At 57.8% G+C, this 15198-nt stretch overlaps 1 protein-coding gene across 1 annotated transcript in view; it reads right to left on the bottom strand.

Annotated features, from left to right (window-relative positions):
* The window catches only part of CPLX1 (complexin 1), a 36670-nt gene that overhangs the window by 1587 nt on the left and 19885 nt on the right, over nucleotides 1–15198 (bottom strand). The window contains exon 2 of the mRNA XM_068542363.1: nucleotides 5882–6057. Coding sequence (XP_068398464.1) covers nucleotides 5882–6057 — 176 coding nt within the window. The remainder of the gene's footprint in view (nucleotides 1–5881; nucleotides 6058–15198) is intronic.

The following is a 15198-nucleotide window of genomic DNA, read 5'->3' as shown; positions in this document are numbered from 1 at the left end:
CTGAGGTCCTGGCTTACACATTAGGGAATGTCTGGGCGCAGAAGCATTGATGAGGGTAAAGAGGAAGCACTGGGGAGCACGTGGGTGTCAGCGATGGTCGATTATCAATTACTGACAGGCTGCAGAATCCTCCTGGGAAGCACACAGCGCAGGATTGCTGGCCCTGGGGAGGATCCCCCATGCCCGGTCATCTCTCCTCACCAGCCCCTCCTGAAGGAAGCGGTGGGCTCTGCTTCTGGTGCTCGTGGCAGGTGTGTGTGGGGGGGTGTGGAGGGGAAGGGCACCCTGGCCCTCCAAGAAGACCCTTCCCTCTGTTTCCAGACTTGGGGGTTGGGGGCTGGCTGTGTCCTACTCCCCAGCTTACTGAGGGAAACCTCGGCACCCACCTCCTCCCTCAAGGCTGCGGATGTCTTCAGGCATGGGGGGTGGGGGGGCAAGGCCCACGTTCAGCAGAGTCTGAGAGAGGGAAGCCATGCTCTTGGCTCACCGGTGACCAGAGCGCAGCCGGGGTCCCCTCAGCCACTGAGGAGGGAGGGAGGAGGGTTTGTCTACCCTTCTTCAGCAGGGGCCTTAGGCAGCCTGAAGGCCCCCCTGCACCGTGAACAAGAGCCAGGAGCGGGGAAAGGGTCTCCATGCGGGGTGGGGGGCGTAGGGCACCGGAGTATATTCTGAGCAGCGGCACGCTGCCCAGAGGGCCTCCCCACTGAGCACCGTCAGTTCAGCTCAGGGCAGAGAGTGCGACAAGCCGACCGGACTGCAGCCACTCAGGTGGACTGGCCCTAGGAGCATGGCCCTCCTCCAGGGTCACCACACCTGCCGCGACCCCCTCACCATGGGGGGCTGTGGTGGCCGAAGCCCACACACACTCACAGCAAAGGTGCACATGCTCAGGGAAACACACGGCGCTGGCGGAACGGGCGGGTGACAATGGCACACACGTAAGGGCGGGAACGTGCGGTATATGGTCAAGCAGAGGGACCTCCCTGACTCGGGGTTGGGAAGGGACCTGTGTCAGGGTCCTCCCCTCTAGGGTCCAGGAAGGAGACTCCAGGCCCCAACCCAGTCGCTCCCCTGAGGCTCAAGATCATTCCGAGGCTAACGCCACTCTGGGCAAACCTGAGGGCCGCCTTACTCTCTGGGGTCCCTCCCAGAGCCTGGCTCTGATGTCGTCTGGCTGAGAGCAGGTTTGGACACCCCCCATCCTCCTCAACCACTGAGCTGGCAGGGCCCCACCGCACACCCTGTGGCCGGGAGGGAGCCCAGGGCGGCCAGCACCCTGGGCAATGCGGTGCTCGTTACTGGTGAGAATCCGTATGTGCCCACACCTGTTATTCTCAGCACAAACCTGGGGTGTGGGGGCCGGATCGACTCGGACCCACCAGCTCGGCGCTGGCTTGAGGGTGGTTGTGGCTCGAGGTTGCGGAACGTGGGCAGCTGGAAGCACCAAACCTGGCAGTGCGTGCGCAAACCAGAAGGTGGGTATGCAAATCAGGAAGAGCGTATGCAAATGCCACAGGTGGGCCAGCCTCCCCTCCCACCTGGACCCGCGCAGCGCCAGCCGGCGCGTGAGATGGTAAGTCCCGAATGCAGACGAGATCGCCTGGGGAGCTGGGCGCCCAGACGACGCGTGACCCCGGCCTGGCCCCTCGGCCCCCATCTGATGGACCCCCCCGACCCGATGGGGCCCTGTATGGCGCAGCTCGATGGGATCCCGTGCCATGCAGCTCGGCACCCTCTTCTCTGACCAGACATGAGGTCTGGGGGTGGGCGGGGAGACACGGCACCAGGAGAGGGCTGGAAGAAGTGGGTCTGGAGCCCCGGGGCCAGCGAGGGCCACTGGGGGAGCCACACCTGAAGGCCAGGGTTCCCACCTGTGGGGAGCAGGAGGGCAGTAGGGGGTTGCCTAAGCATGCCGGGTGGAGAAGGGCTCTGAGGACACGGCTGTCCGGTGGACTTCGCGGGGGCAGGGCCTGGGGGCGTGGGGAGGGGGAGGGGTCGGTGGGCAGGGGCGCCATGCGCTGAGCTCCCCTCAGAGTCAGGACAGCCGGGGCTAGGCGGGTGCTCTGGCCTGCACCCTGCACCGCCAGGGACGCCTCTCCTCCCACTCTGAGCGCCGTCCACTTCTGGGGGGACCTGGGGCTCCTGGGGCTCCAGCGTCCAGAATGCGGCAGACCTGTCCTGAGCCGCCTCTGACCCACGAGTGGGGGCAGCTCACCATCGCCCTCTTCCCTGCACACCCCCAGGCCTGGCCCAGTGGCTACCGCCTTGGTTAGCTCTGCAGTCACCCAGGAAAGGCCCCCACCCGGCGGACTCAGCTCTGTGGTGGCCGGGGGGGGGCCCCGGCGGGCGTCTGTGTGCTCCCCAACGCACCCCACACCATCCCTGCAGGCCGCCCTCCAGGAACGGGCCCTGGCCCACTAGTCCCGCCTAACCTGCTCTGGCAGGGCCGGTGAGGAAACCTGCGCCCAGCCAGTGTGTGGGGCGGGGGCCAGCTCTGACCCCTGCCCCGGCCACTGGACTCAGCAGACACCACCCCGCCCCCTGGGCGGGCCAGATCAGACCCTGGCTGTGCACACGAAGCAGGCCCCAGGCACGGTGGGGTGAGGCCTGCCGCTGCGGCTGGTGGTGCCATGGCGGGTCTGGGGGTTGGCGGGGGTGAGGAGCAGCCTGGGACCTATGGAGGCGGTTCAGAAGCAAAGGTGCTCACCCACCCAATGCGGGTCCCAGATGGCGGGGTGCTCGTCTGGGGAAGCAGGACCCCTGCCCAGGGGACCCACGGGGCACAGGCTGGAGGGCCCTGGGGCTCTGCCAAGGGGTGCAGCCTTCCATGTGGCCGCCCCGGAAGCTGGGGTCCTGAGGACAGGGGAGCACATGATCCATCGCCTGCCCCTGGCTGGCGGGTGGGGGTGGGTGAGGGTCACCCTGCCCCCTGGCCTCACATGGAGCTGCAGGACCTCAGGTGCCCTCAGGGTGGGGCACATCCCCACTTCCACTGGGACTCACTCTGTGACCTTTAAGTCCCACTAGGTGTCTCTGAGGAAGAAGAGGACCCTGGAGCTGATGCTTATTCACTCACTCATCACTCACTCATTCATTCATTCACACACTCACTCATTCACTCATTCATTCACACACTCATTCACTCATTCACTCATTCATTCACATACTCATTCACTCATCACTCACTCATTCACTCATTCATTCATTCACACACTCACTCATTCACTCATTCATTCACACACTCATTCACTCACTCATTCACTCATTCACTCATTCATTCACACACTCATTCACTCACTCATTCACTCATCACTCTCATTCATTCATTCACACACTCATTCACTCGCTCATTCTCTCATTCATTCATTCACTCATCACTCATTCATTCATTCATTCATTCACTCACTGCTAGCTCAGCATCCAAGCGCCAAGTGCAGGCAGTCAAAGCTCCTGCCCTCCCCGTGAGGGAAGGACAATGAACAGCACACAAGTAAAAAGCATGAGTGCGTCAGATGAAGGCAGGTGCAGAGCAAAATAAAACAGGAAAGGAGGGGGAGGGGGCGGGGAGGGAGGAGCCTCAGGGAGCTCCAGAGAGAAGCAGTCACGCAAAGGCCCTGCGGCAGTGGGAGCCCCGTTGGGGTTGGGGGGGGGAAGAGGTCACTGCACACGTAGGACTGGGGCCCTGGGAGAAATGGGGGCCACTGGCGGGTCTGGAGAGAGGAGGGACAGAAGGGCCTTTGCTATTAAAGGCAAAACGAGCGGAGTGTGTAATGAACAGAAACCCACACCGTCAGCGCCCGCCCCCACCCACACCCTGGCTGAGCCTTGGCCCCAATCTACATGCATACCTGAGCCCCTGGATAGTTCCCAAGGCTTGGGGCAGGGGCTCACTGGGCACCTGGCTCAGAAGGGGGGAGACTGGGGAAGCCATGCCCACAGTGCCACACCCCCAGGGGGCTCCGACCTGGCCACACATTGTGACCTGTTTTGGGGGCTCGAGGGCTGGGACAAATAAGTTCACCCCCCAGGATTCCCCACTAGGTGTCCACCTGGGGCAAAGCCATGGCTGGCAGGCTGGCTGAACACAGACGGACAGTGGACAGATGGTCCTCCCCATCCTTCCCCCCGCATCGCTCAGTCTCTGTCCCTCCCTCGCGGCTACCCCCCATTACTCCCCTCTCAGAAGACACTCTGCCTGGGCGGCTCTCAGTCTGTCTCTGTCTCTCTTTCTCTCTGCCTCTCTGTTTCTGTCTGTATCTCTGTCTCTGTCTCTCTATCCTCTGACTCCCCCCAGCCCTGTCCTCCATTTCCGGATGGCTACGCTGCTGTCCCCCAGCACAGCCTGAGTGGGGTCTGGCTGTCTCTGCTGTCTGATCCATGGTGCGCACTTCCTGGCTCTTCCGCAAACAGCTCAGAAAGGCTCGAGTCCTCAACTCAGGACGGCAGCAGGGCTGGTCCTGGGGGTGGGGAGCTCACGAGCTGCCATCCCAGCAAAATCAACTCGAACTTTCTGCAGGTCCCAGGAAAGGTGTCCAGTGATCAGTGGGGGGACATCAGGGTGAGTGGCCCCCACGCCCCCATCAACGTGGGGGACCCCTTGTGGGCTCAGAGACCTGCAGGCGCCCCGCCTGTGCCCCCGCTCAGCTTCTGCGTCAGGCTGAGGTGCTGAGACACCAAGTAGGTGGGAGGGTTCTGCGGCCTGAGCCGTCCCGCCCCGAAGCCTGGGCATCTTGGCTGGTCCCCCTAGGGCTGGGGACTGTGGAGATGCCCTCGGGAGGCCCGACCGCCCCCCACCTGGCCCCCTACCCACAGATTTCATCCCCAATGTCTGGGAGCGCTTCCCTCGGGCCCAGAGACGGGGTGTCGGGGTGAGGGGCCAGGACAGAAGCAAGCGAAGCAGCACCCCCCAAACTGAGTTCCCCACCTGGGCTCCAGGACCCAGTGACTGGAATCGAGCACCTTCGATGGAGGGGCCTGGCCTGTGCCGGCCCAAGGGTGGCGGGCGAGCCCCGAGATGGTGTGGACCTTGGGAGGCCACGTGGCTCAGGGACGCCCTGGGCTCCTAGGGAGGGCTCCTCTCCTCCACCTGGCACCCAGCCCAGCCCACCCCGGACAAGGCCAGAGCTGCTGCCCCACGCTTGCCCTCTCCCGGCCTCTCCAGCGCTTCTGACCCAGGCGCTGGATGGGCAACTGAGGCTGGGCAGTGGACATGCCCCTGGGGCACAGCCCACCCGTGGCCTAGCTGCCGACTCAGCCTCATACACCCGCCCCTGCCCTGGGCCTCGGTTTCCACACCTGGGACGATGCTCTCACTGCCCTCACACCGAGGGGAAGGTCGCCCAGATGGTTCTGGAAAAGGTCGTGGCCTCCAGCTTGCAGCCAGCCCCCAGCCAGACCTCACAGCTCACAGACCCGCTCCCCCAACACCCTGTCTGAGGCCCACCCCGGGGTGGTGAGGGGCCTCCCCCGCCCATGACGACTCACCCACCCAGGGCCTGCCTGTGGGCCAGCCCCTGACTGCCCTGCCCCTCCCCTCCAGGCGGGCCTCCCCTCCGGGTCCTTTGGGGCAGTCCCGGGGGTCAGCAACAGGAAGAGCTGGGTTAGGGTTGACCCCGTCTAAGGAGCCCGGGAGGATGGGACCGGGTCCCTGCCATCAGGGCCAGGAAGGACTTGGGGCCCCACAGAGTGGGCCCCAGTCCTGGTGAGCCCGTGAAGCAGACGTGGACCCTGGGGTGCGGTGCCCTCAGCTGCCTGTTCCCCTCCCACTGGACCACCCCCAAGGTCTGTCCTAGAGCCGCAAGGAGGGAGGGGCAGCCGGAGGCCCTCGTCTGGCAGCACCCGGTCCGCGCGGCGCAGGGGCCGTCCTCGTCCTCGCGCCCACCTTGTCGCGGATGCCCTGGCGCATGGCCTCGCGCTCCGCCTCCATCCTGGCGCACTTGGCCTTGCGCTCCGCCTCTTCTTGCCGCAGCGCTTCCTGCCGCTCCTCCTCCCTCTTGGCGGCGTCGGGGTCCTTCTCCTCGTCACCCCCGAGCATCTTCCCCATGTCCTTGGTGGCCCCTGGGCGCAGGAAGGCGGGAGTCAGGCCAGGCCCGCCCTCTCCCCGCCCCACTCCCGTCCCGCCCGGCTCCCCAGCGCAGCAGGGCAGCGGCCTCATGTGCTTGTAAGGGGGGCTCAACTGCACACGCAGGCCTCTGTGCTGCGGCTGTGTGTGCGGCGGTGCGTCTGTGCGAGCTCTGGGGGTGGAGCGTGTGTGTCCGTCGGTGTCTGTGGGTGGCTGTGTGTGTGTGTGTGTGTGTCCGTCGGTGTCTGTGGGTGGCTGTGTGTGTGTGTGTGTGTCCGTCGGTGTCTGTGGGTGGCTGTGTGTGTGTGTGTGTGTGTCCGTCGGTGTCTGTGGGTGGCTGTGTGCGTGTGTGTCCGCTCTGGGCCCGGAATGCAGCAGAGGCTCAGCCTCTCGAGGTGGCAGCGTGGCTGAGCGCACGGCTGTGTGGGCTGAGGCGCGGGGGACAGGCGACAGGCGTCTGGCGGGCTCTCGGCCACTGTGTAGGGCTGGGCGCCGGCCTTGGCCCAGAACTGCTGGCAGCTGCATGTGGCAGCACCAAGGCCATAATTTCTCTGCCTCGCCAGCCCCACTTTCCTCGTGAGCTCCTGATTCACAGGCGACAACAAACACCTCCCCGGATGCTCTCTCCGGCTCGGCCCCCGGGACAGAGATGCATAATTACAGCCTCAGAGCGTGGTCCTGGCCCGCGGCGGCCCCAGCCCCGCTGCACCCGGATGCACGGGCATCATGGGGAGGGGAGCGCAGTGGTTAGCGCTGCGGATCAGCCGATCTCAGCCCCTGCGGCCAGTCCCCCAGAAGCGCCCCGCACACACCCACACACGGCCGACAGGTGTGAAGCCAGCGCCCCGTCACCCCTGCACACCCCCTGGGAACCAGCCACGCTCCTGAGGGGACCCCGGGCCGGGTTGCTGCCCTGTGCCCGCCGTCCTGTCCCCCGCCTCTCCAGCCACCGGTCTCTGCAGGTCCTGCCTCTGTCCTCTCATCCCGTGATGGTCCCTCCCAAGCGCGGCCCAAGGCTAGCTGAGTCCACGCCTCGGGAACAAGCCGCGAGGTGGGTGGGTGGGTGCTGACACCACCGCCCCTCTACACCCATATCCAGGGGTGCCCCCTTCCCCGCCCTGGCTTCGAGGCCCGGCTCTGTCCTGCCCGCTTCTCTCGGAGTCTCCACTGCGCTGTCCTCCGCGCTCCAGGGACTCCTGTTCTGTTCTGAGGCTGCACGGGTCCGTGCTGCACGGAACCTGGAGAGACTCCCTGCCCTGCAGACACCTGCACCAATGCTGCATCTGCCGGTTCCTCGGGAGTGACCCCCTCCCCCCGTGTGGGCAGAGGGAGCCATTTGGTGGGAAGGCGGCAACTTCTGGTTGAGTGCTCTGGGCTGAAAACTGGACCTCCGTCGGGCCGGGCCATGCCTGCACCACGTGGGTCTTCCTAGCTGCCGAAACTACTACAGGGTCGCAGGGTAGTTGCCACCACAGGCTGTAGGGACGGGGAGCCCGCCTGGACGGGGCTCGGCCGTCGGCGCAGATACAGACGCTAACAGAAAACCAAGAGCCTCGCGTCAGTTTCCACCCACATCTGCAGAATTCTGCAAAGGAGATTTCAAGCCAGTGGCTCAAGGAAACTGGTCACGAGCAGGGCTGCTGATACACTGTCTCATCGCTCCCTGGACGAGGGGCCGGCATCTCCCCGCCTCTGGGGCTGCCGTCCCCGGCAGGCGGTGGGGGAAGCAGGAGCGAGCCCCAGTCCGTTAGCAGCTGCAACCTTCCCAGCCTCCCTGGCCGGGGGGGCCCCCCACAGCTTCGGCGGGCAGCTTTCACGCAAATCTCCCCCCTTGAAGGAGCTCGTTCACGCTAAAGTGAGAGTGACCGATAGCTCTTTCTCCCCCCGGAAAGTCCTGGCATCCTAAGGCAGAGGTGGGTGAACCAGTCTCGTCTACATCTCTGTCCCAAGAGGGAAAGTGGGTGGAGGCTGGGGTGGGGGCTGGAGGGGCCTCCCTGCCTGGGTGGTCTGGGTCCCCAGACCTGCTCCTCCAACGAGCTGTGTGGGCTCTGGGCCTAGTGATCCAACAGGCGTTCACTGGGCACCCGCTGTGTGCTGAGCTCTGCACACCAGGAGCCCCACCCCGGACCAGGGGCCTGGCCCTGCCCCCACCGGAGCGCTGCGCTGGCCCCCAGGAGGCAGAGAGGGCCCGGGGGGAGCTACCCCAGCACGCGGAGGGGACGCTGGAGGCCGGATGGGTCTCTCCACGGCCGGGGCGGGGCACCAACGCTCACTCTACCGCGGTGTGGATGCCCGGCACCAAAATCGGCACGGACGCTGCGGGCCCTCCCCCGCGGCCCCCGCCCTTCACCCGACCCCGCCTCCGCACGCGGCCCCCGCACCGTCCCCACACGGTGCCCAAGGCTGGACCGCCAGCCGCAGCCCAAGCCTCCCGAATCCCAGGCGGTGGTCCCGCAGCCGGCCGCGCCGGCCACGTAGGGGTGTAGGCACAGGGGCTGACCGCCCCCCCCCCCCCCGTCCTGGCCCTTCTCGCAGCCTCAGCTTGCCGGTGACTAGCGGGGAGGGGAGCGCCGGGGCGGGGGCGGGGGTCCCAGCCCTCCTTGACAGTCAGACAAAGCCCCGGGGACGACCTCAGTGCAGGAGGAGGTGGCGGCACCTTTCTAACGCTGGAGCAGGTCCCACACTTGGGTGCGGGGTGCGGGTTACGCAGAAACCCAACAGCTAGAGAGAGATTTCTAGAACAGCGTCCGCGGGGTGCCCGCACAGGAGGAGACGGGGTCTGCCCGCACCCCGGCCTGTGGACGGTGGACAGGGGCTGGCCCGGGCCTGCCCTGGCCTCCGCCTGCCGCAGCTCTGCTCGGTCCCTCCGTCCACGGCCCCCCGGTCCTCCTCCCTCCCTGACGTAATACCCACCCCGACCCTGTAGGAGATGAGGGTGCTCAGATTTCTCTGCAGGCCCGCGGTGCGGGAGGCGGGGCGGGCGGCGACGTGGAGTGAGGGGCTGCGACGTCCCTACCTTCGGGGCCTTTGCACCTGCCGTTCTTCCTTGCGCTGAATTCCCGAACCGCCTCCTACTTGCTCCCAACCCAGGGTCTTTCTAGACAGGTTTTCCTGGGACTCCTTGTGCGCACTGGTGGCCCCTGTGGTCAAAACCCTTCTCAGCATTCACCACCTTGGCTGCATCCGATTACGCTACCTCATACATGATGGAAACGATGTCCATTTAAACAGTACGTAAATTAAAGCTGATCTCTAAAACTTCATTTTGAAATAATTTTAGGTTTACAGAAGAGTCACGCAGGTAGTCCAAGGGCTCCTGAACGCCAGTGGCCACCATCACCCCGTGTTAACCCTGGTACGTTCATCAAAGCGAAAATAACCTACACTGTGCTGTCAGCCAAACCGCAGGCTGTATTCAGATGTCACCACTTTTTCCACTAATGTCCTTTTTCTGTTCCAGGATCCAATCCAGGGTACCATGTTGCATTTAGACTAAAGTCAATTTTTTAAAAGAGAAAAATGCTTTTTAAACTTGAAATAAAACTATGGGAAAAATTATGAAATTTAATGAAAAACTAAAAAACACCTAAGTAAAGAAAGATACTTGTCATGCTTATGGATGGGGAGACTCCGTAATGTAATGTCTGTTCTCCACAAACTGAGTCACAGATCTGTGCAATTGCACTCAGACTCTCAAGAGCTAGAAAGGAAATTCTGTGACAATTGGCAAGTGAAGAGTGTTGCATAAAGAAATGCGAAGGCCCCTGGTCAGGAGACACCGCAGGGAGACGCAGAGGAGGTGAACCCGCCAGGTGCTGCCATGCGTGGGACACAGCGTGCAGTTCTGCAGGGGAGGGAGGCAGAGTCACCGAGTGGACAGACTGCCTGCAGACACACAGACATGGGGCTCGGACACGTGGCCAGTGACAGGAGGGGCCTCAGAACCCTGGAGAAGAGAGCCATATTTCCCTGGGGTGATTGAGCCCTTTGTGGGAAGCATGAAACTAGACTCTCACGTAACGCCACAAATTTTTATTGATTATCAATGAGAATATGAACCCAAAATAAAGTGGGCAAAGAAAAACAGCCCTCACCACGCGCCGTCCCATCACCCAGCTTTATGGTCCTACATAGCCCGTCTTGTTACCTGAAGTGACACTATATGCTTGCTTGCTTCTTTGTGTCAGTCTCTGCCAACAGAAGGTAAGCGCCTTGAGAGCAGGGACCCTGACCAGCGCATGGCTGTCCTCCCAACACCTGCAACAGTGCCTGGCACATAGTAGGTGCTCAGTGAATATTTGGCAAATAATGAGTTTTAAACATTTAACAGCTATGTATTATGTACTCAGCCACAAACAAAACCTTAGCAAACCCTTCAGCTAACATCATAGTCTGTGGCGAAATACTGAACACTTTCCTCAACTCAGTAACGAGCAAAGGATGCTCCCAATCCCCTTGTACTGGAGGGTCTGGCCATTGCACTAAGACAAGAAAAGAAACAGAAGGCATGAAGATTGAAAAGGAAGAAGTAAAACTGTCTTTGTTAACAAACAACATATCATCTGTGCAGAAAAGTCGAAGGAATCTATAAAACCACTACTAGAACAAATAAGTGAATCTAGCAAGGTCACAAGATTAATAGACAACAAACAAATGGATTGTTATATATTAGCAGCTAACAATTGGAAGATGAAATTTAAAAACAATTCCAGGGCTTCGCTGGTGGCACAGTGGTTGAGAGTCTGCCTGCCAATGCAGGGGATGTGGGTTCGATCCCTGGTCCGGGAGGATCCCACAAGCCGTGGAGTGGCGGGGCCTGTGCGCCACAACTACGCTCTGGAGCCTGAGAGCCACAACTGCTGAGGCCCACGTGCCTGGAGCCCGTGCTTTGCAGCGGGAGAGGCGACCGCAATGAGTGGTCCCCGCTTGCCACAACTAGAGGGGGCCCGTGCACAGCAGCGAAGACCCAACGCAGCCAAAAATAAATAAATAACTAAATAAATTTATTAAAAAGAAAAGTAATAAAAACAATTCCATTAGCAATGCTGACAAAAACATAAAAATCTATGGCTATATTGTTAATAGATGTGCAAGCCTGTATTACCTAAGACTACAGAATTGTTGAGAGAAATTTGAAACGACCTAAACGAATAGAGAGATACACCATGTTCATGGGCCCAGCATTGCTATGAGATCAGTTTTCCCGAGACTGATCTATGGATTCAGTGCAATCCCAAACAAAATGCAAATAGGCTTTTTTGAACAAATTTACCAGCTGATTCTAAAGTTTATATGGAAATGGCGAAAGACCTAGAATAGACAAAATAATTTTGCAAAAGGAGAACAACTTTAGAGGACTTACCCTGCTTGCTTCCAAGGTCTACTATAATCCAGACAGTATGGTACTGACAGGAGAATTGACATGTGGACCCACGGAATGGAATAGACAGTCCAGAAATAGACCCACCCATATATGGTCAAGTGAGTTTTTGACAAAGTTGCAAAGATTGTTCAGTGAAGAAAGGATAGTCTTTTCACAAGCGGCACTAAAACAATGAGATATTCCTACGCAAACGCACAAACTCAAAAATGTCTTCCTTAACCTCACACCTTATACAAAGCTCAGTAATAGACCTAATGGAAAAGCTAAAATTATAAAACTTCTAGAAGAAAGCATAAAAGAAAAATCTTTGTGACCTTGACCTAGGCAAAGATTCCTTACATAGGTGACAAAAAGCATGAGCCTTAAAAGAAAAACTGATAAATTGGACTTCATCAACAAAAAACTTTTGTTCTTCAAAAGACACTGTTAAAAAAAAAAAAGGCAAGACTGTGAGAATATATTTGCAGACCATACGTCTGATAAACTCTGATATCCAGAATACATAACGAACTCTTACAACTCAAGGACAAGAACACAAACCACCTGATTTTAAAAACAGAAGATCTGAATAGACATTTTACCAGAGAAGAGATACAGATGGCAAGTAAGAACCTGAAAAGACGTGTCTGCTCTTACAAAAAGCTGATCGACACGCTCGGTCGTGAGGGTGCAAACTGAACTCACAAAGCGAGACCACCAGGCGCCCACACGAGTGTCTGCGATGAGAAAGACCAAGCACAGCACGTGCTGGGAAGCCGGGACGACCCAGGACCCTCGCCCGCGGCCGGCCGGACGGCGGGGGTGTAGCCGCTTGGGACGACAGTTTGACGGTTTCCTGTAATCAAACGTGCACCTCCACCGCAATCCCACTCCTCGGCATCTACCCAGAGACATGGAGACGCAGTGGGAATGGCCTGTGCAGCCCAATCTGTAAGAGCCCAAAAGAGAGGCCCCTCAACGCCCGTCAGGAGGTGAACGGACACACGAAGGCTGGTCCATCCACCCGAGGGCACTGATGCTCTCGGCAGCGTAGAGGAATCTCAAAACCTTTACGCTGAGTGAAAAAAGCCAGGCACAAATTCTATGATTTCACTTAATGTAAACAGAAGTGCAAATCAGTGTATGGTGACCGCAAACACGTCAGGGTTGCCTGGGGCCCAGGGCAGGTGGGGGGCTGGGGGTTGCCAAGGGGCCGTGCAACAGTCAGAACCCAGGGAAACGCACTTCACCCAGGGAGTGCTCACCCGGCGTCAATCACATCACAGCCAAACTGATCTAAAACCCTAACAAACGAGCAATGAGAGATGTTATACAGGCCATCTTCCCCAGTCATCACCCGGTCAAATCACAAATAATGAAAAGACGACCAAACCCATAACTTTACAAATTTGACTTTTAGAAACATGTCCCTAATTAATCCTTAAGTTGAAGGGGAAATAAAAACTGAAATTGTAAAAACTCTAGAAAGCAAAGAAAAATAAGCACTTTCTGTCTAAACTTAGGATCCATGGCTAAAACTGTTTTTGGAGGAAAAATTATAGCCTTTAATTTTAAAGAAGAAAAAGAGAAAATTTAGGAACTTCATTGTTACCTTTAAAAAATTGTTTTGGAGGGTCTACTGAATTTCATAAGGAGAAAAATTAAGGGGTATTATACTATAAAAGGAGATATCAAATTCTCTCTCTCTCCGCACCCACCTCTTTTGCCGGTGACATGATCATATACCTAAAAAACTCATGACACTCCAGTGAAAACCAACCAGAACCAATGATGGAATGTGGCAGAATGACTAAGTGCAATATTTATAGATAAATATTAATTTTTAAAATTTGCCTCATACTATCAATAACAAGCTAGAAACATGAATGGAAACAATGGTCCATTTACAATGATTATAAATGTAGAAAATAGGAATACATTTAACAAAGAGACCTATGGCACGTGCATGTAGAAAATATCACCTCCTTAAATGTGACGGCTTTGCACAGACTCCTGAGGTTCCTGACGGGCTGGCTCAGTGTCATGAAGATGCCAGTTCCTCCAAAGTTAACACATGATTGTACGCAACCTGGGTTACGCTTCCAACGGAAACTCCAACAATTCTTTCTTTTTTCTTTTTTGGGGGTTTAGATAAAGTTAGGGTTCACGTGGCAGAATAAATGTCAGAGGAGATCTGATCCAGGCGCCTTACGGATGGGAAATGGCATCCCTGCTGTGGGTCCTGGAAACACCTGGAGAGTAACAGTGAGAAGGTCATTGACTGGAGACTTTTTTTTTTTTTAATTAAAAAAAAAATTCGTTTTATTTATTTATTTTTAGCTGCGTTGGGTCTTCATTGCTGCGTGTGGGGTTTCTCTAGTTGCAGCAAGCGGGGGCTATTCTTTGTTGCGGTGCGCGGGCTTCTCTTTGCAGTGGCTTCTCTTGTTGCAGAGCACGGGCTCTAGGTGCACGGGCTTCAGTAGTTGTGGCGCGCGGGCTGTAGAGCACAGGCTCAGTAGTTATGGCGCACGGGCTTAACTGCTCCGCGGCGTGTGGGATCTTCCCAGACCAGGGCTCGAACCTGTGTCCCCTGCACTGGCAGGTGGATTCTTAACCACTGCGCCACCGGGGAAGCCCTGGAGATGTTTTAAATGCGACCATGTCTATTGCTGGGGAGCCCAGGAAGGTGCCCCCATGGTCTGGGCGGGGGTGTGCTCGCAGTGGGTTGGGCCGCAATCACACTCAAGCGCATTCAGAATCCACTCACCCATCCACCCCGCCGGCCCCTCCCTACATCCATCCCAATAAACTACACCCGTCCCTGGAGGAGCCCCTGCTGAGGCCGCTGACTTGGCCTGTCTGTTTCGGTTGCGGCCCCTGCAAATGGCTGGAGACGAGCTGACCTCTAGGGCACAGGGCCACGCGGCCACGATGCCCCCATGTCAGGGAGTCCCAGGCGGCCGCGTGCGGGAGGCTCCACCATACGCTACGAGGGCCAAGTGCAGACAAGGAGAAAAAAAACGCTGCGTACGTTTTTATGATTATCTAAAGACAGAAAACAGATCGGCAGGTTACAAACCAGGTTCATGCCAAACCTAGATCCTAAAGAAAAAGCCTGTGTGTTTTTCAGACTCATGGAACGTTCACAAAGAGCAATGAAATGTCCGTCCACACCACGAGGAGGTTCACCTCACAGTCATTATGATGGCCATTATTTAAAACACAGACAAGCCAAAACCAACCCAGGGAACAAGTGTCGGCCGGGCTGTGGAGAAACCGGAGGCCTGTGCACTGCTGGTGGGAACTCAAAACGGTGCAGCTGCGTGGAAAGCAGTGTGGAGGTTCCTCAAAAAACTTAAATATAGAATTACCATGGGATCCAGCAAATCCACTTTTGGGCATAAGCTCAAAAGAACCGAAAGCAGGAACACTGAGAGAATCGAAAGTAGATGCACGTGCCCCGTGCTCACAACAGCAGCCTCACAGTAACCCAAAGGTGGAAGCAACCCAAACGCCCGCCGACAGATGACGGATAAACAAAATGTGGCCCGGCCATACAATGGAATACTATGCAGCCTTTAAAAGGAATGCAATTCTGACACGTGCTACAATGCAGGTGAACTTTAAAAATATCATGCTAAATGAAACAAGCCAGATACAAAAGAACAAATACTGTACGATTCCACTTACACGAGGTCCCTAAAGTAGGCAAAATCAAAGAGACAGAAAGTAGATGGTGGGGGCCAGGGGTGGGGGAGTCAGTGCTTCATGGGGA

The sequence above is a fragment of the Eschrichtius robustus genome, chromosome 4, assembly GCF_028021215.1.
Source record: "Eschrichtius robustus isolate mEscRob2 chromosome 4, mEscRob2.pri, whole genome shotgun sequence".
NCBI lineage: Eukaryota > Metazoa > Chordata > Mammalia > Artiodactyla > Eschrichtiidae > Eschrichtius > Eschrichtius robustus.
Note: the sequence above shows the minus strand (reverse complement) of the source record. Positions and strands in the feature narration are given on the sequence as shown.